Source organism: Syngnathus acus, chromosome 2 (genome assembly GCF_901709675.1).
Source record: "Syngnathus acus chromosome 2, fSynAcu1.2, whole genome shotgun sequence".
NCBI lineage: Eukaryota > Metazoa > Chordata > Actinopteri > Syngnathiformes > Syngnathidae > Syngnathus > Syngnathus acus.
The window spans coordinates 23,283,827-23,300,275 of record NC_051088.1 but is presented as its reverse complement, the minus strand read 5'-3'; the positions used below and the strand labels follow the sequence as shown (position 1 = coordinate 23,300,275).

The window sequence follows — 16,449 nt, the reverse complement described above, 5'->3', positions numbered from 1 at the left end:
TGTCCTATTTCAATGGCCTTGAAAACCTGTCATGTGAACTTTTATCCTTCCCACTCTTCAAGCAGGTGCAAATTCCCCATCCAAGGATTTATTTCATGAAGATAAGTTTACATATTTTGCGGCCGCATATACTGCACAAAGCAGAAACTGCCTCTGTTGGTGCCATCTTAAAACATTTCAAAAAGTGCAAAAAAATATGAGAACGAAACCGTGGAAGAGGCCATATTGAGAAAAAGCATGGATCAGCTTGATAAAGTTGAGAACCAAACAGGACGAACGACAACGAGGAATTGAGCGCTTAGGTCATAGGTGTCAAACTCAAGGCCCGGGGGCCAGAAACGGCCCACCACATCATTTTATGTGGCCCGGGAAGACAAATTTTCCATCGACTTTGTGTCATGACTAAAATGACATTGTTTTCACTTTTGAAAAAAATTGCAATTTTTACGACCATTCATCTTATTAAAATATTTGAACAGTTTTTACTAATCTCTGATTTCAAAAGTATTATTATAGTCATCAGTTTATTTTGTAGCCTATACTGTATCTAGAATACGTTGTCAATCGTAATGGGAAACTCTGACTACGATGTGACCCGTGACAAACATAGTTTGGCACCCCTGGCTTAAGTGGTTCGGTTGTACAGTGGAAGTTGCGTGTCGTTCGTGAGCTGTATTGGCGTCGTCATGCCGTCGTGTATCCACGGCAGGTAGTTGGAGACGCGAGCGTAGATCCCGTAGTGGCCCGGCCGGGCACAACCCTTCCCCCAGCTCACGATACCCAGCAGAAACGTGGTCTTCTTATACTGGGTCACCAGAGGCCCGCCGCTGTCACCTTTACACGAGTCCGCCTGGCCCGTAAGGTATCCGGCGCAAAACATGTTTTCGGTGAGCTGCACACCGCTCTCCTGGATACACTGTTGCGTCCGTATCCGAGGCACCCTGAGGCGGCGCAGCAGATGCGAGGTGGGCCCGTTCTCGGCTCGCCGCCCCCAGCCGCTCACCGTGTGAATGCTGATTGCCCACAGATCGCGTTCAGCTAAGGATTTTGTGGGCAGGCAGACCGGCACGGCGTACGCCGTGTAAACCACGGGAGAGGCCAGTCGCAGTAGGGCGATGTCGTTGTCGGCCGTTTTCTTTTCGTAGCTCTCGTGCATGAGGATTTGAGTCACTCGGATGATCTGCTCTGTTCCCTCCTCCACCATGGTGTTGTGCTCACCTGTCAAATAGAAAGCAGATAGCGAGCCGTATACAAAACGTCATCCTTTGGGCCACGAGTTTGCTTGAGAAGGTTGTTGATGATTTGTGGCCTCTTGTGCCAACCTAGAAACTAAAAGCTTCCGGCACTCAAAATGATTCTTTCGTGGAAAAAACACAATTGATTGTAAAACCTGTTTGTTGTCAGCGCTACTTTTCTCATCGTCGTCGTTCTGGCTGACAGGTCACCATGTTAGCCAGCCAGCCTAAAATATTATACCTGCAACCACGTTTAGAAACTGGGCATCGGCATCTTCCAGGCAGTGAGACGCTGTGAGGATCCACGTGGGTTTAATAATTACTCCGCCACAGAAACCTTTGCCTTTATAAACCAGCAACACCTACAAGAAGCACCAAGAAACGCGGTTAAGTTCACAAGACCTGCGAGAATCTCACGCTTCTGCGCAGAAGCATTCAGTACCTGCCAGGGACATTCTCCTTTGGGACACTCAATTCCACCCACAATCCGAGCGCGAGGGTCAACTTGATTGGCTCTGTTTGGATCTTGAAGGATTGGGGTCATGCCACACGCTATTGAGTCTGAAGCAAATCATATGTACTTGATAGGACGCTTGACGATGACATCACATAAAACGTAACTTTGCAAATACTAACTAACCACCTTTAGCTATGCAGCCCTGACCATCTGCATGCAGCAAGTATCCATCTGCACAGGAGCAGTTGAGTCTTTCTCCCCTCTCATCTTCATTACAGAAATGCTCACAGCCTCCGTTTTCTAGCAGACATGAGTTTGGCCTGGCACGGTCGTCTACAGAGTACAACGAGATTCTAGATTGACTCAATCAAGGACGCGTGTGAGGTAGCCTTACCCAGCTCGCAGTTGAGACCACTGAAGGGAGGTGGGCACAAGCAGTTGTAAGACGTCGGCAGGACCGAACAAGTCCCCCCGTTCAAGCAAGGACCCGATTCACAGCTGTCTGGAACTGAGAGATGTCACTTGCTGGGGTCACTTGTTCATAGCAAGTCAAGACTAGCAAATACCACGCCATATTAAACTGGTGTCAAACTCAAGGCCCGGGGGCCGGCTACGGCCCGCCACATCATTGTATGTGGCCCGTGAAGACAAATTGTGCATCAAATTCGCGTGTCATTACTAGAATTGCAAATTGTCTTCACTTTTAATAATATCTTTTATTTAAATATTTGACCAGTTTTTACTCGCATGATTTGAAAACGAGGTTTTTGTCAGTTTGTTTTGTAGCTTTTAATGTATATAATGAGGTGCTCATACATTTATTTGGGTTGACAGTCAGAATGGCCCTCCGAAAGAAGCTATGACTACAATGCGGCCCGCCAAAAAAAATGAGTTTGACACCCCTGCCATATTGTGTCAAAGGCAGTTCTGTAAAGGCAAATTGTTCAAGAGGAACAAACTCATCCAATGGAAACGTTTTTTGGTATTGAAAAGTCCACAACGTTGTCTTCTCGTTAAAGTGTAGCAACATGCTAGCCATGTCAGTCGTTGGCTATGCTAATGCACTCGCGAATACTGAACAGAGGCGTTGACTACTTAACAAATGTGCCATTTAATATCGTAATATTTATATTGATGGTATTTTTGTGTTGATACATTTCGAATTTGACAACTCTGGACGCAGTAGCAAATTGTTAAATTTGCACCATTGTTAGCACTGATGCTACAAGAGTTGTACCGGTGTTTTGAAATATTGGCATAATTTGACACCATTTTCTACCTCCAAAATTGTCGTCATGTAAAATAATGTTGAATAATGTTTTAGCAATTTCAATGGGCTTGATAACAAAGTATTGATTCTGCTTACTGCTGTATGTCCTCCAGAACTCGTCCTGAGGAAACACAAAGCCATGGTTAATTGAATCAACACTTGGTTGGAGATGAAGTTGAATTGGGTATGGAAAAAAAAAAAAAGCAGGATATGCCAACCGTGGTCTCTTGATGCTCAAAGACCTCACGTGCTTCCTCATATGAGCACTTCTCCTCCAGACACTCCCTCTTCAGATCACCCTTCTGCAGCTCCTCCAGCCAACCTGAGTTGAACCTTTTGCTGCGCACCAACACGCTGCGTGCTTCATCTGGATCCAGGAAGACTAAGGAGCAAGCACACTACAGGTTTGAAAAGTCGAACTGGTTCAGGATGAGATTACACTAATGCTTCCTGGACTTCTTCTCTGACCTGAGGCCAATGATGGCGAGCTTAAGACGATGAGCAAGTTTACGAAGACGCTCAAGCGCGCTGTTGACGCCATGGGAACGCCGGTTGCACTGTATGGGGCTGAAGTCCATCAACCCCAACGTTGGTCAAAAACTGATGGGCCTGATGAGAAGACTCCGCCTCCTTTATCGTAGCTGTTTGGGAAACTTTCTCCGTGCCCTCTGCTGGTGAGCATTAAACACTACTGTCACAATGTCTTCAAATTCTTCCATGTTTTTTATTGATTGACACGGCAACACATATGTAGAGCTGAAATATGATTGGATAAAAAAAAAAAGCTAATCTCTGCATTCATGTAGAAGCAGGGTAGATAAGAGAAATGCTAGGGAAAGGAAAGAAGGCTTTGCTAGCACTGATCTCGCACCACCATCAAGATTTTAGCATTTTTACCTGGACAAAATTAGAGCAAACAGTTGACAACCAACAGGAGAAAAAAAAATGCTTGTTTGTTAGTTTATTGAAACAAAAGTCACCAGTTGAAAGCAAATATCATGTTGTCGGTTGGCAAATTAGTTTTACCATCTGCTCATTTGATTTTGGATCCAGTCCAGGTAGTTGCTGACTTTGGTATAAATGCCGTACATGTTGTTGTCAGCGCAGCCGTTCCCCCAGCTCACCACACCGGTCAAAAACCAAGTTTTCTTGTAGCGTGTCACCAGAGGGCCGCCGCTGTCGCCCTTGCATGCATCTTGACCGCCCTTTTGGAAGCCGGCGCAGATCATGTTTCGCGTGACGTTAAGTTTGGTGTGCAGGCGACACTCTTGCAGCGGGACCCGTGGTAGCGTCAAGCGCTGGAGCAATCTTGCCGTGGATCCGTGCAGCGACAGGCGACCCCATCCTGACACGATGTTCTGCCGCATTGCCGCCAGCGTGCGGACGAACGAGCTGTTCTTAGCCGGAAGACAAATAGGGACCACGTAAAGTCCCATTTTGATGGGACGGTGGAGCTTCAGCATGGCCAGGTCGCTGTCGTAGCTGGACTTGTTATAACTGCGGTGGATCAAGACTTTAGATACTCGCCGCTTCTGCTCCGTCTTCTCATCTGTCTCAAGGTCATGCTCGCCTTCAGAGGAGCAAAAAGAAGACAAGATTTCCTGAGCAAGCGGCTCCAAGCTTTGCTTTGGATCGATCGTCTTACCCACAACCACGTGTAAGATGTTATTTGGTTTCTTCCATACGCAATGAGCCGCCGTCAGCATCCATTGATCGGATAAGACGATGGCGCCGCAGGAATGTTGGTGGTTCTCAGTCAGGAGAGCCTGAACAGGAGGTCGTCGTTTTTTATCGTCTTTCATTTGTCACTATGAAGGATGAATCCCACCTGCCAGGGACAATGTCCTTTGGGACAAATCTCTCCGTTGACAACTCTCGGCCCAAAGTGGACCAACGGTCGTCCACACGGGACAGCCTCTAGGACAGAGCCAAACATTTAGCGCCAATCTGAAATCATCTTAAAGCAACGTTAGCAATCTGCTCTGACCTTGTGGAGTACAGGTACTATTGTCCTGATCCAAACGGTATCCTGGTGCGCAAAAACAAATGTATGTCCGGTCGGGAAACTCTTTGCAGAAGTGTTCACACCCCCCATTCCTATAGCGACACCCATGGGCGGTCACGCGTGCTACCAAGAAATAGACACACATTATACATCAGTTCGTAATCAATCACGCCTGTGCCGGTGGCGCCTTGCCTTTGTCACAAGTGGATCCGTGAAATCGAGACGTGCATTGGCAGACAAAAGTGTCGAGCTTGCGAGTGCAAGTGCCGCCGTTCTTACAGGGAGATGACAGGCAGTGATTCTCGGCTAGAAACCAAAAACATCAGGAAGCTTATCCAAAGCAAGCTTCAAGCTGCGTTCAAAGCGACTTACCTGTGTACATTCTCCAGAAGACCTCCTACAGAACAAATGCGGCACATGAGTTGAAGGCAATGGATAAAAACATCTCCTGATAGAAGTAGACTGACCAGCTGCTGCGGGAGAGCAAAGATCTCCTTTGCTTCTTCATATGAACATTTCTCCTCGAGACATTCCCGCTCCAGGTTGCCTTGTTTCAGCTCCTCCCAGAAATAGTTAGCTCGACGAGTTCGATGAAGGAAAACGCTGGCGTTGGGTTTCTCCAAAAACATGCCTGTGTCAACACACCGGATAGTTACAGCAGAACGGAAATATTTGAAATCCCTTTGATGCTAACCGTCTGAGCCTTTGATGCTAACCGTCTGAGATGCGAGAGTCACATCTGTCATTCGTAAGTCTTAACCAAGTTCGCGCTATTCTTGTTTCTGGCTTAAAGGAAGCTGGATCATCTAAACTGATCTCGGGTGAGTACACCTTGTACTCGTCCGCGTATCAATGTCACCGATGTTTCATCCAACACTCGGTTGAACATCAACGTGATCGATCTGCTTTCTAACACAAGATTTCAGCCACGTTTCAATCAAATAAAAAAAAGGAGGAAGATAAAGGATAGTTGGAAAGGTTGAGAAGGCGGAGGACTGACCTTCAGGAAGCCCAATGCATGCTGGGATACAAGCCAAGACTAACCCTAAGAAGAAGAGCGGCTTAGTGTGTCTGCTTGTTGTCGCCATTTTTATTCTGATCTGGACAAAGGTCAAAAAATGACTTGAAAGAGGAGAACACCGTCGTGTGTGTAAACTGCCCAAATATGGCTCGGCTTTGTTAGTTTTGTCTTTTTGGACTTTGGACTTTTCTGCTAATCTGTTTTTGTCATTGCATCAAAGAAGTCACTCAAAGCGATTGGAAAAAAAAAAAAAAACATCAGCTTGATTTCTCCTTTATTATTGACATTTTTGATTCACTCATGACTACAATGGAAATGTATACTTGAAGTGGTTTCACACGGAATCAGTAAAAGAATCCAATCTGATCCTTCCATTTGTAAACCAAAAGAGAAAATGGAATGGGCAAACTCCTGTCGTGGTTTCTTTGGATTTTCAGTACTTCAGACATTTAAGGATGTCTGGGATATAATCCTGAGCATCCCTTAACTGGTCCTTCCAGTCCTGCGGGATGGTGGAATTGGTGTAGGCTCCTCCCGCTCCGAGCAGGGCCCCCAGTGCAGCTCCTCGGTTACAGTTCTCTCCTGAAAATGAACATAAATGTCTCATAATTGTCACAATGTGATCCAGATTATATTTTAGTTCTTAAAAAGGATTTTCAAACCTCCACAGTTAGTATTGGCCAAGATTCCTGCTGCAGGGTCATCATGAAACTGGTGGGCAAGGTAAAACATGCTGGAAAGAGCTCCTGGAGGGTCACGAAAAATATTACAGAAACAAGATCACATTTAGGAAAGACAACAGGAGGAAAATGATCAGGAGTGGCCCACTGGTACCTTTTGTGTAGCACGCCAGGCCAAGGCTACTGACGGCATTTTGATGGACCTGCAGTCGTTCTTCAGATGCTTCTGGAAATCTAAAGAAAATAACAAATGGACATATGATCAAATGAAACCTTTTCTGGAAGCCGGACCAAAACCAAAACTAGATCTGCAGTTGTCGGTGCACACCTAGCAGCTTGCCGACTGAACTTCTCGCAGGCGTCCCACACACCCAGCGTCCTGAGGGCGAGCTCGGCCTGTTGGCGGACACCGGCACCCCCCAGCACGGCGTGAAGTGCTCTGCTGTAGATAGATACGTACTCGGGCACGGATGGGTGGGGGTGGGAGAGCTTCACAAAATCCGCTGCAGCACGGACCTGGAGAAGCAGACTCATGAGTCATTTAATGTAACATAATGGCTAACGTCCATTTGCATTCCCGTATCAAAAGAGCAGCATGCCCGTACCATTAATCCAAACAACAAAGATTCCATGAATTAGCCAGTCATGTTAATTACCATCACGTCAATACGTGAACCCGTTGAAATGTGAATTACAGTTTGCATCCTGTCCCCTTTTTAAGTACTTTATTTTCCATAACATCTTTTGGATTGAAATTGAACACATTCACACTATGGTGGTAGAAAGGTTTTACCACCCGGGTGTGCATGCGTTTGACCTCACGGTGCTTGTGTGGTACGCACAGCTTGCTCCTCATTGGCCGAGGCCGACAACAGAACGAAGGGAAGGCTCATGGGGAGGCAACCGATTGCATCCAACTGGCTGTCCGGGGGTGATTTTAGCTTCTTCTTGGAGCGCTCCTCCGCGAACAATAGAACCTTTCGAGAACACAGAGTTGAGGGTCCGGTGTAACAGTCTACATATCTGAAGTCATTCTCATTCATTTTCAGCTGCCCAGCCATCGATTGAGCGTGAACTTCCCCGAGGGCAGATGTTGTACCTCCTGGCTGGAAGTCGGTCTGCTGTCCTGCCATTCAGAAAAGAAGGACCGGTGGTAGGACTCGGCGTAGGTGTCGCAGTGCGTGCCGCGTGTGGTCAAGAAGTGAACGTAGTCCGCTAGGACGGCGGCTCGAGCGTCCGGATGCGAGATGTCGGTAAATTCACCGCTGGCCAGCGTGTGAGCGGCTCGCAGGGCGCACAGGACATTTAGCGTGTTGTTGCCTGCCTTCAAACCTGGAAGATACCACCAATTCACAATTTTTGGAAATAATAATGGGAGATACTTCCAGGTGCCAGAAAGCCTGTGTTCCATCTTCCTTCCCAAAATTTGACCTCACTTAACTTTTTTGTTTTTTACAAAGCCTTCATATAATTCAAACTACCGTATTTTCCGGACTATAAGGCGCACCGGACTATAAGGCGCACCTTCAATGAATGGCCCATTTTAAAACTTTGTCCTTATATAAGGCGCACCGGACTATAAGGCGCACCATTAATGCATCATGTCAGATTTTTCATCCAAATCAAATCATTCTCCATTTTATCTTTTTTATTTCAACTTCAGATGCAACAAAATAATGATCCATAGTCTTTTTGATTCGTGATTCATAGTCTTCAGCGGGCCACTTATGATTGATTTCATGACACAATGCTTCGGGCCGGTTTAAATTTAGGAATTTGGTCCATATATAAGGCGCACCGGACTATAAAGTCGGCTTTTGAGAAAATTTTAGGTTTTTAGGTGCGCCTTATAGCCCGGAAAATACGGTACACCAGCAGCAAATAAGCCCAAAGTTAGTACTCAATCCGGTCATTTTCTTTTAATCGTGTATGCTATTTTATGTTTGTACGGCGACCTTGAGTGCCTTGAAAGGCGCCTTATAAATAAAATGTATTATTATTATTATTAATCCATTTCCCCCGTTCCCTCAATAGTTCTGCCTTGGTTTTTGCCACCTGGGAGTGGCCTTGGTACCTTGGTGATAGTGGATGGAACCACTGGACGCTTTCCAAAAACGCAGTTTGTCATGAAGGATGACGTTACCAACCACCTCCTCTCGGTTGGCTGCAGACGACCAGGAAGTGCGCCCGCTACCAGCTTCATCAAATGATCACAGTAAGATGCTTGTTGATAAACACTTGATAAAGACAGACAAAAAGAGGAAGGCTGATCCTCACCGGTATTGGATAGGCTGAGGATGCTGCTTGGATGTTTAACTCTGGGAGAATTAAAGCCAGATATCCATCCTCCAAAATCCCTTCTGATGTCACGGATGTTGTAATACCAGTGGACGGGCATGGACATGGCGTCGGCAGCACACATTGCCCATAATGCCTCACTCACAGACCTCCGCAGCGCAGTCATCTACCACAAGTTTTTCAGAACTTTATTCATCATAAAAGCAAAGAGTTAGAACCAGTAAATTGTTCGATGGTGGCTTCTGACAACAAAACACATCACCTCCAATTTAACTTTCTTGTTAAAGAATATCTTGCTGCAGACAGGTTTATTACAGTGAGTACACATTTGTAGAAAGTATTTCATAAAACTGAGCACAACGTAAACAATTTAAAAATATATTGTCTATTCTTTAGTCTATCTTCATGAAAGATTGCTCACTCACATTATTTTAAGGCAAAACACTACCCTTATTAATTAACGAAAACATTTTTTCTTGAGTATTAATTTGGGAGTTCTAATTTCGAAAAGAATCTAAGACATTTTTCAAAATTTCTATTTGAATTTTAAAGATTTTTATTAGTTTTTTTTTTTTAACAAAATGAAAGCAATGTTGATAGGTTGCTTAATCCTACTATTTGATTTTTTTTTTCTTGAGTACTCTCGTTCATCCACACACTCTAAATATTTATTTGTGTTTCATATAGTTTTCTTGTTTTCCCAATGCGTTCACGTTTACAGTCAAGGATTTGGACATACTTTGTACTCCAAACCCTTTTGAAACTGTGCCCTCTTATATACAGGTTATAAAACAGTCTGAGTGCATAACACACATGCACACTTATGAATGTACACAGTTTATATATTTATAAGCGTCCGTCACACTTAATTAAAAAAAAAAACTAAATTGCTAACCTCTCAAAGACGCACTTTACTTTCCATCAAGACGTTCTTGTGTAACACGCCGTTTAAATGTTACAAAAGCATGACAGGAACAGCACCGCCCACACGAGAACGTTCGCTGATTAACAAAACTACTGTGCAAAAAAAATAAAAAACATCGTGGTGTGGATTCTCCGGACAAAACAGCAGAATGTCAACCATGCTCCGCACAATACATTCATAAATTAACTAATATGAACGCGAACCGTAGGCATGTATAGTTCAGTAGTTTACATTTACTACTGTGGCCGATGAAGGTCAATCGACGCATAAAACAGTTACTACGGTGGCCGATGAAGGTCGTTAGACAGCAAAGAAAGGTACCATGAAAAATTACATTGTTCTAAACGTCCATCTATCCAAGGTAGATGAATGAATAATGAATGAATGAACGAACGAATCTTTATTTCGAACATGATTTAAAGAATAAAAACAAAATAAAAACGAATGAACGAATGAATCTTTATTTCGAACATGATTTAAAGAATAAAAACAAAATAAAAATGAATGAACGAATGAATCTTTATTTCGAACATGATTTAAAGAATAAAAACAAAAAAAAGACGAGGCAACCTAAAAAAGTCGTTCTGGGGATTTAAGATACAGCAGGCCTCCATTTTTTAGATTTTTTTTGATCGAGCTATAATAGAGAAAATAATCTGCAAATAAAGGGATCCGCTTATCAAGGATCTTGAGGGCGTTGGTGGATAAATATTACGTGTTTTAAGTGATTAAAAGACATTTGAAAAGTTTCAATTCTATTTTGTTTTGCTATACACAGTATGAACGTCAAACGTTAGTGGTGTCTGCCAGACTAACTTCAGGGTAAAGACTAAAGGTCACTTACGGTGGCCGGCCGGCCGGCGTATTGAGCTTGTTGAAGAAACACAACATTACGTCTGAGTCATTTGGGCTGAATTTATTAATGCAGAGAAACAAATTACGTCGAAGCTAAGACAAACAATATCAGCTTCAAGGCTATTTTATTAGACGTCGTCTTTTGTAATTGGTTTTTTTCTTTTTTGCTAATGCGACTAAGTCAAAATGCGGCTGCTAGCTTAGCGGTCCATCAGATCGACTAATACTTCAAAATAACACTTAAATGTTTCGCTTTGATTAAAATGGAAGATTCCTTCGACCATCGAGACGCTGGTGAGATTGTGATTTATTTAAATTAAAGTAACTTGGATTACCCGCTTTGTGAAAAATTCTTATTATTTTGTATTTTTTTGGACTGATTTGATGAAGCAGGGAAAGTGATTTTATGTCTTTGTGTTTCCTAGATCGAGCCAAAGCTTTTTGGGACAAAGAGAACGTGGATCAGGTGTTTAGTATAATATTCAAGAAGCTGGATCACCTGAAGGAAGTCCTGAGAGCCAACACGGCAACCGACAAAGGTTTTGCTCATCTGCCTATTTTTAATTTTATGATAGATTTTTCTAAATTGCTTCTGTTCAATCAGAACGGGTTCAAGCTTTGAAGCTATTCGACTGTCTTGAGTGGACGGTTCTGTCTCCGCTGGGCAACTCTCCGGTGGTTCAGTTGGTCGTTGGTCCAGGTAACTCATGGATATATTTGTGTGAATTTGCAGTTTAATGAAATATTTAACAGCAATTAAAAGACAGCAAATGTCATTGATGTTTTTTTTTTTTCTAAGGTGGATGGTACAAAATTTGTGTATGTACTTTTTGTAGGTCAAATTTGACGGAGTCTGCCAAAATGGAATTCAAATTGATGGAAGTATTAGAACTGTACATGCCATGTTTTTTTGTTTGTTTTTTTGACTGAGCGGACATTTCAGATAATAGTGGACAAACATAGTGTGAAGGTATTTGATTTTCTTTTCCAAAATGATGACACCATATTTAAAAGTCGATTTTTTTTAATGCAAAATTAATGGTGTAAAACAAATTTTAAAAAAACACTTCCTCTTTCATTTAAATAATGGAATCAGGCTTAATCATTCATTTATTAACGTCAGATAGGATAAGAATATATTTTGAAATGTTCTGTAATTTCCAATTTAATATTAATTGAAATATGATTATTATAGTTTGAATACTTTTTGCACAGAATGTAAGAATGTCAAATGAAGTCCTGCCTTTATCTACCTGCACAGATAAAGAGCATGAGCGCCGCAGCTCCACACCCACATCTCCTCCATCTGCCTTCGAAGATCAACTGCCTCCTCTGCTGCCCATTCAGCCTCCCTACAAGCTGCACGTGTGCAGCAAGGTAAGTTCAAGCTGTCCACCAGCATTCACTTCCTATTCTGAATCTGCTTCTCCTCCTTCTAGATGTGCCTGCCTTCTTTACAAGGCACACTTCGGGCCAAACTGCCATATTGGACTCAGAACCCGCTCAAGGTACCGCTGCTGTGCGGGTTCAAGAGGATGGTGGCCAGGCCACTGATGTCATCCAATGAGGACGGGCCCATCGACGATCATTGGAAAGATGAGGAGGAAGATGAAAGCCACTGGGACGTTATTTACAAAGCCCCCTGTGGACACAGCCTCCGTAACTATGCCGACGTGATACGCTTCCTGTTGGCCAGTAAAAGCTCTGATGTATTCCAGGTCAGCTGCTTTGCAACATTGTTTGGATTCTCATTTACATGAAATGTTTTGTAGCATTATGCTAAAAAACAGATCGATGAAACAGGATCATATTGCTGTTTTCTTTCAGCTGGACAATTTCTCCTTCAACATGGCGGTGCAGTTGGACCCTCCCATAGTCCTTGGCAGCCATCCCCCAGAGATAGACCTGAGTCGCGGGGCCGAGCCGACCCCAGTGGAGCTTTGCGTGGCCGCCGATGACTCCCGGCCCCCTGAATTCCGCTACAGGAAGGAGCGCTGGCCGCATGGCTGCTTCCTGACCCGACGTCCCGTATTTGACGCGTGTTGCGACTGTACAGATGGATGCTTGGACGAACAACGCTGCGACTGCATCGCCATGACGGGATCAGGAAACCACTACAACTATCAGAGACTCTCCCACCCTGTGCCGTCCGGGTGAGTTAACCACAAACAAGAGCCAGCAGTCAACAATCAGTGAGGATTTAGAATTCACAATCATTTGGGATGCACTGATAGGTGCTACTTGTTTTCAAGCCCAAGTATGATTATTTTTATTTTGTTGTAACCGCTCCATGAATGCCAATAAAGATTTGAATGCATATCAACAGGTTGTTTGAGTGCGGGCCGTGGTGCAGCTGCGACCGGGCTCGTTGTCAGAATCGAGTCATCCAGAGAGGAATCCGAGTCCGTCTTCAAGTCTTCTGGACGGAGCGTTGTGGCTGGGGTGTGCGCTGCTGTGACGACTTGGACGTGGGCACGTTTGTGTGCATCTATGCAGGTGACACAAACAACACGTGTTTAAAACAATCTGAATTCCCATCCTTCAATTTAAAAGTCCTTTTGACATCATCCCCCAGGCGTGATCCTGCAGAGAGTCCAGCGACCCATTGAGCCTCCGCCACTGAAGCTGAGCAGAATGGACCTGCCGTCCGATGACGAGGTGGAGTTGGTCACCGAGTGGCTGGCACCCCCAGTACTGGAGGCAAACGACTTGCTGGAAAACGCCGACCCCTCGACTTCGCCGCCGCTGCACGTCGCAGTCATCCAGAGACCCGCCGAGGCCAACGCAAATCAGAGCAAAGACAAGGCGAAGAAAGCTTTGACGTCACCAAACAACGCCGATGGGCACGGCAGCAAAAGGAGATTGAAGATGGCGGGAAAGTCGGAGGACGTTTATTTGCTGGATGCCAGAAAGGAAGGAAACGTGAGCCGCTTCCTCAACGTAAGTGGACCGCAACTACAAGAAAACAAGACAAAGATGACTTTTTCATGTTTCTGTCTTTATGGAGCGACCCACCTTTGATATTGAGCTCTGCCGTCTTGTCTCATCTCCTGCAGCATAGTTGCCAGCCCAATCTTTTTATTCAGAACGTCTTCACTGACTCACATGACCCCAACTTCCCCATCGTCGCCTTCTTCACCAACAGGTAAGAAGCAAACAAGCGAGGCAGCCGAAATTTCATCGAATGCATCTCATGTGCGTGGTTTTGTGTGTCAGGATGGTGAAGGCAGGCACCGAACTGACGTGGAATTATTCTTCCGACGCATACACGATGTCGCTGGGTCGACAACATGAAGTGGCGTGCGTGTGCGGCGCTGACGGCTGCCTGGGCCAATTCCTGGAGGAGAACCTTTGTAAAACATGTGAGCTTGGAGTTTCGGACACTATGGAGGAGACGTGAGCGCCTTGAACCCTTTTCCACTTTTTTACATGTTGCTTAATAAAATGAAAAAAAGAGGTGACATTCTGCACCCTGTATTAATAGAAATAGGTGGAACCTTTCGTCAACTAAGGAAAGAAATTGTTCCGCCACTGGCATAGAGGCATGTCCAAAAGTAGATTTGAGTCGTTAATACGGAAATTTGCGACAGAAAAAGGAAAATTCAATAATTGTCTCACAGCGTGCCAATGCGATTGGTTAGTGTCTAATTGAACTACTCCAAAAATATTGGTTAGTGTAATTAAACTACAAAAATATTACTCTACTAAATGACAAACTATTTATTCCATATGCATCAATTACCCATGGCCCGTTAAGCCAATTATGTCAACAATGCTAAGCTAATCAATTCTAGGAAGTCCGCCATCTCAAGTGCAGGATTTACTCTAAGAAGAAATGAGTTACTTGAGACTGGAAGAGCAAAATCACTCATTTATTGATTTGACAAGTCAGCTTACCAAGCAATCCAGCTTGGGTGGTCTGAAAGTATGAAAAATAACTGATGCAAAGTCCATCTGTTAGCACATACAGACACAGTCTGAATAGAAAAACAAAAACAAAAAAAATTCCTCCAGACTGCTGACCGTCTCTGAATCCAAAGCCGCCGTCGTCTCTTAAGATTCAAGTGTGGATGTTTTTACGCTTGGATGGTGTTCTTGGAACTGAAGGCCACATAGTAGAGTAGGATTCCCACCAGGGCTGCCACCACCTCGGTGGAAACCCACGGGCCACTCCACACGCCCTGAAGCCACAACGGCGCAACATCAGTCACATCGCAACTACGCATGCTTCGAACTTCACAAAAAGTGGACAATCAGCGTCAAAAGATGATACAAAGGCACACAACACTCACCCTGTGGTCCACGTTGACCAAGAATAGAGGCTGGATGGCGTTCACATCTTCATTGTTTCTCTGGGCCTACAAAACACACAAATTCTCATTCCAACCAAAAAGCTAAATAAATAACTCAAATAGCTTAGCATCTGGCGCTAACCTTGCGCAGTGCGCTGTAGGACTCCTCGTCAAAGAACTTGACCTGGTAAGTTCCTGAGCTGGCCTGCTTGTGAGGAAGACTCCATGACACCTAAGATCAAGTCAAAGCCAAGTTAGGATGGGAAGGAAATGGACAGCGTCTTAAGTACACACTACGAGTATACTTATGAGTACACTATAGAAACGTGTCAAGTGTGAAAGGTTTACCTGGTACTTGCCAACATCCTGGCCTCTGGTCACAGGAAACTGTCTTCCATTCACATCAGCATACAAAGTGATGCTCTGCCGGGTGGTCACAGTGGTTAGCAATGGTTTAATGTTACCAGTTACCAACAATAGTTAGGGACAGTTAACAATGGTAAGCAGTCGTTATCAACAGTTAACAAAGGCTTCACGTTTCTTAGTGAAGTCCAGTGTGTGTCTGCATGGTGCCTTGTTGTGAACTTACCTGTGCTCCGTTGGCACAAACCAGGCTGAGCTCCACGATGAACACCGACTCTGCGGCGATGACAGCGTCCGAGGTGGTGTAGGCCGACGGGGTGATGGCCGGCTCCGTGCAGGTCTCTCCTGTCAAAGGATACGATGTATGTATATGGTGAATGTTAACATCTGACCTGGAATATGTTTGTCATCCTTCAATTTGATAACGTGGATAATTCATATATATCACGTGTTCCAAATCCATTGTATCTGTGTACTTTTTGTCCTCATTCGAAAGGCACACTAGTAAAATTACTATTTTTCTATTAATGCAAAACTAGAATAGTTGACCCCTGTGCACTTCTGGTATTACTTATAAAGCGCTAAATATTAACTAGTAGCGTGTAGTGGACCATTTAGCCTCACTCGTGCTATGTACAAACGTTCTAAACCGATATAGTAGAGCGTACTAGTACATGGATATTTATTTTGATATTAAGACAACATTCTCAGACTTTTTTTCATTGAATCACTAGTTCGACTAGTAGCTCATTAGCGAACTAGCTTCATAGCATTTGGAAAGCTCTTAAAACATCGCCCTCCACCGGCTCCAACCATTTAGCTTACCCGAGCATGCAGCCACCAACAGGGCGAGGAATGCAGCTGCTATCCGGATCATCGTAGCTTTTGGGGCTTTACGCGTTGAGAGGTCAAGTGCTGCTTTGGAAAAGTTCTTCTACAACGCTGCTGTTCAGTGACTGCAGGTCGGGGTAAAGGAAAGGAGGTCCACTAGTCCACATCAGCAAAACAAGGCTGCCAGACCAGTGCGCATGTGCCGTAGGACGCAGAC

At 44.4% G+C, this 16,449-nt stretch overlaps 5 protein-coding genes across 7 annotated transcripts; 1 reads left to right on the top strand and 4 right to left on the bottom strand.

Moving 5' to 3' along the window:
• Positions 1-507: 507 nt before the first annotated feature.
• On the bottom strand, positions 508-3,533 carry LOC119119631 (coagulation factor VII-like). Its single transcript, XM_037246105.1, has 8 exons — positions 3,431-3,533; positions 3,181-3,344; positions 3,059-3,083; positions 2,087-2,200; positions 1,879-2,025; positions 1,678-1,796; positions 1,477-1,597; positions 508-1,218 (listed from the first exon to the last, which is right to left on the bottom strand). Exons 1-8 carry the CDS (start codon positions 3,501-3,503, stop codon positions 626-628), a joined length of 1,356 nt encoding a protein of 451 aa, XP_037102000.1. The 5' UTR covers positions 3,504-3,533; the 3' UTR covers positions 508-625.
• Positions 3,534-3,905: 372 nt separating this feature from the next.
• On the bottom strand, positions 3,906-6,119 carry f7l (coagulation factor VII, like). Its single transcript, XM_037246107.1, has 8 exons — positions 5,968-6,119; positions 5,435-5,598; positions 5,340-5,364; positions 5,160-5,273; positions 4,950-5,090; positions 4,791-4,879; positions 4,608-4,728; positions 3,906-4,532 (listed from the first exon to the last, which is right to left on the bottom strand). The coding sequence occupies exons 1-8, from the start codon at positions 6,053-6,055 to the stop codon at positions 3,985-3,987; spliced, it is 1,290 nt and encodes a 429-aa protein (XP_037102002.1). The 5' UTR covers positions 6,056-6,119; the 3' UTR covers positions 3,906-3,984.
• A 126-nt stretch (positions 6,120-6,245) lies between these two features.
• Positions 6,246-10,147, bottom strand: LOC119119635. Of its 2 annotated transcripts, none has more exons than XM_037246111.1 (9): positions 9,862-10,147; positions 8,946-9,152; positions 8,743-8,865; positions 7,768-8,000; positions 7,511-7,645; positions 6,997-7,184; positions 6,823-6,902; positions 6,651-6,734; positions 6,246-6,570 (listed from the first exon to the last, which is right to left on the bottom strand). In XM_037246111.1, exons 2-9 carry the CDS (start codon positions 9,130-9,132, stop codon positions 6,422-6,424), a joined length of 1,179 nt encoding a protein of 392 aa, XP_037102006.1. In that variant the 5' UTR covers positions 9,133-9,152; positions 9,862-10,147; the 3' UTR covers positions 6,246-6,421. The 2 variants fall into 2 exon arrangements, with proteins under 2 accessions (XP_037102006.1, XP_037102005.1); XM_037246110.1 differs by having other exon boundaries at positions 8,946-9,132.
• setdb2 (SET domain bifurcated histone lysine methyltransferase 2) lies at positions 9,015-14,370 on the top strand. 2 transcript variants are annotated; one of them, XM_037246099.1, is made up of 10 exons: positions 9,015-9,141; positions 11,172-11,285; positions 11,351-11,446; positions 12,008-12,123; positions 12,186-12,464; positions 12,574-12,899; positions 13,073-13,242; positions 13,322-13,686; positions 13,803-13,891; positions 13,963-14,370. In XM_037246099.1, exons 1-10 carry the CDS (start codon positions 9,099-9,101, stop codon positions 14,144-14,146), a joined length of 1,782 nt encoding a protein of 593 aa, XP_037101994.1. In that variant the 5' UTR covers positions 9,015-9,098; the 3' UTR covers positions 14,147-14,370. The 2 variants fall into 2 exon arrangements, with proteins under 2 accessions (XP_037101994.1, XP_037101995.1); XM_037246100.1 differs by lacking the exon at positions 9,015-9,141 and adding an exon at positions 10,727-11,040.
• A 227-nt stretch (positions 14,371-14,597) lies between these two features.
• On the bottom strand, positions 14,598-16,430 carry ssr4 (signal sequence receptor, delta). The gene is made up of 6 exons (XM_037246114.1): positions 16,227-16,430; positions 15,628-15,746; positions 15,387-15,461; positions 15,181-15,270; positions 15,039-15,104; positions 14,598-14,927 (listed from the first exon to the last, which is right to left on the bottom strand). Exons 1-6 carry the CDS (start codon positions 16,276-16,278, stop codon positions 14,823-14,825), a joined length of 507 nt encoding a protein of 168 aa, XP_037102009.1. The 5' UTR covers positions 16,279-16,430; the 3' UTR covers positions 14,598-14,822.
• Positions 16,431-16,449: the final 19 nt, after the last annotated feature.

Bases quoted from the DNA above. Each gene is read 5' to 3' on its own strand.
- f7l (XM_037246107.1), bottom strand. From the start codon at position 6,055: ATGGCGACAACAAGCAGACACACTAAGCCGCTCTTCTTCTTAGGGTTA. The intron at 5,091-5,159 runs GCAAGGCGCCAC...ATTTCTTGGTAG, and splicing joins CGGATCCACTTGTGACAAAG to CACGCGTGACCGCCCATGGG. The intron at 4,533-4,607 runs GTAAGACGATCG...GCTCCTCTGAAG, and splicing joins CATCTTACACGTGGTTGTGG to GCGAGCATGACCTTGAGACA.
- LOC119119631 (XM_037246105.1), bottom strand. From the start codon at position 3,503: ATGGCGTCAACAGCGCGCTTGAGCGTCTTCGTAAACTTGCTCATCGTC. The intron at 3,345-3,430 runs GTCAGAGAAGAA...CTTGCTCCTTAG, and splicing joins CTCGCCATCATTGGCCTCAG to TCTTCCTGGATCCAGATGAA. The intron at 2,201-3,058 runs GTAAGCAGAATC...GACATCTCTCAG, and splicing joins GTTCTGGAGGACATACAGCA to TTCCAGACAGCTGTGAATCG.
- ssr4 (XM_037246114.1), bottom strand. From the start codon at position 16,278: ATGATCCGGATAGCAGCTGCATTCCTCGCCCTGTTGGTGGCTGCATGC. The intron at 15,105-15,180 runs GTTAGCGCCAGA...TGTGTTTTGTAG, and splicing joins CCTACAGCGCACTGCGCAAG to GCCCAGAGAAACAATGAAGA. The intron at 14,928-15,038 runs GTGAGTGTTGTG...TTGTGGCTTCAG, and splicing joins TGGTCAACGTGGACCACAGG to GGCGTGTGGAGTGGCCCGTG.
- LOC119119635 (XM_037246111.1), bottom strand. From the start codon at position 9,132: ATGACTGCGCTGCGGAGGTCTGTGAGTGAGGCATTATGGGCAATGTGT. The intron at 6,903-6,996 runs GTGTGCACCGAC...TATTTTCTTTAG, and splicing joins TTCAGTCGGCAAGCTGCTAG to ATTTCCAGAAGCATCTGAAG. The intron at 6,735-6,822 runs GTACCAGTGGGC...GTGACCCTCCAG, and splicing joins CCTGGCGTGCTACACAAAAG to GAGCTCTTTCCAGCATGTTT.
- setdb2 (XM_037246099.1), top strand. From the start codon at position 9,099: ATGCCTCACTCACAGACCTCCGCAGCGCAGTCATCTACCACAA. The intron at 12,465-12,573 runs GTCAGCTGCTTT...GTTTTCTTTCAG, and splicing joins AAAGCTCTGATGTATTCCAG to CTGGACAATTTCTCCTTCAA. The intron at 13,243-13,321 runs GTGACACAAACA...ATCATCCCCCAG, and splicing joins GTTTGTGTGCATCTATGCAG to GCGTGATCCTGCAGAGAGTC.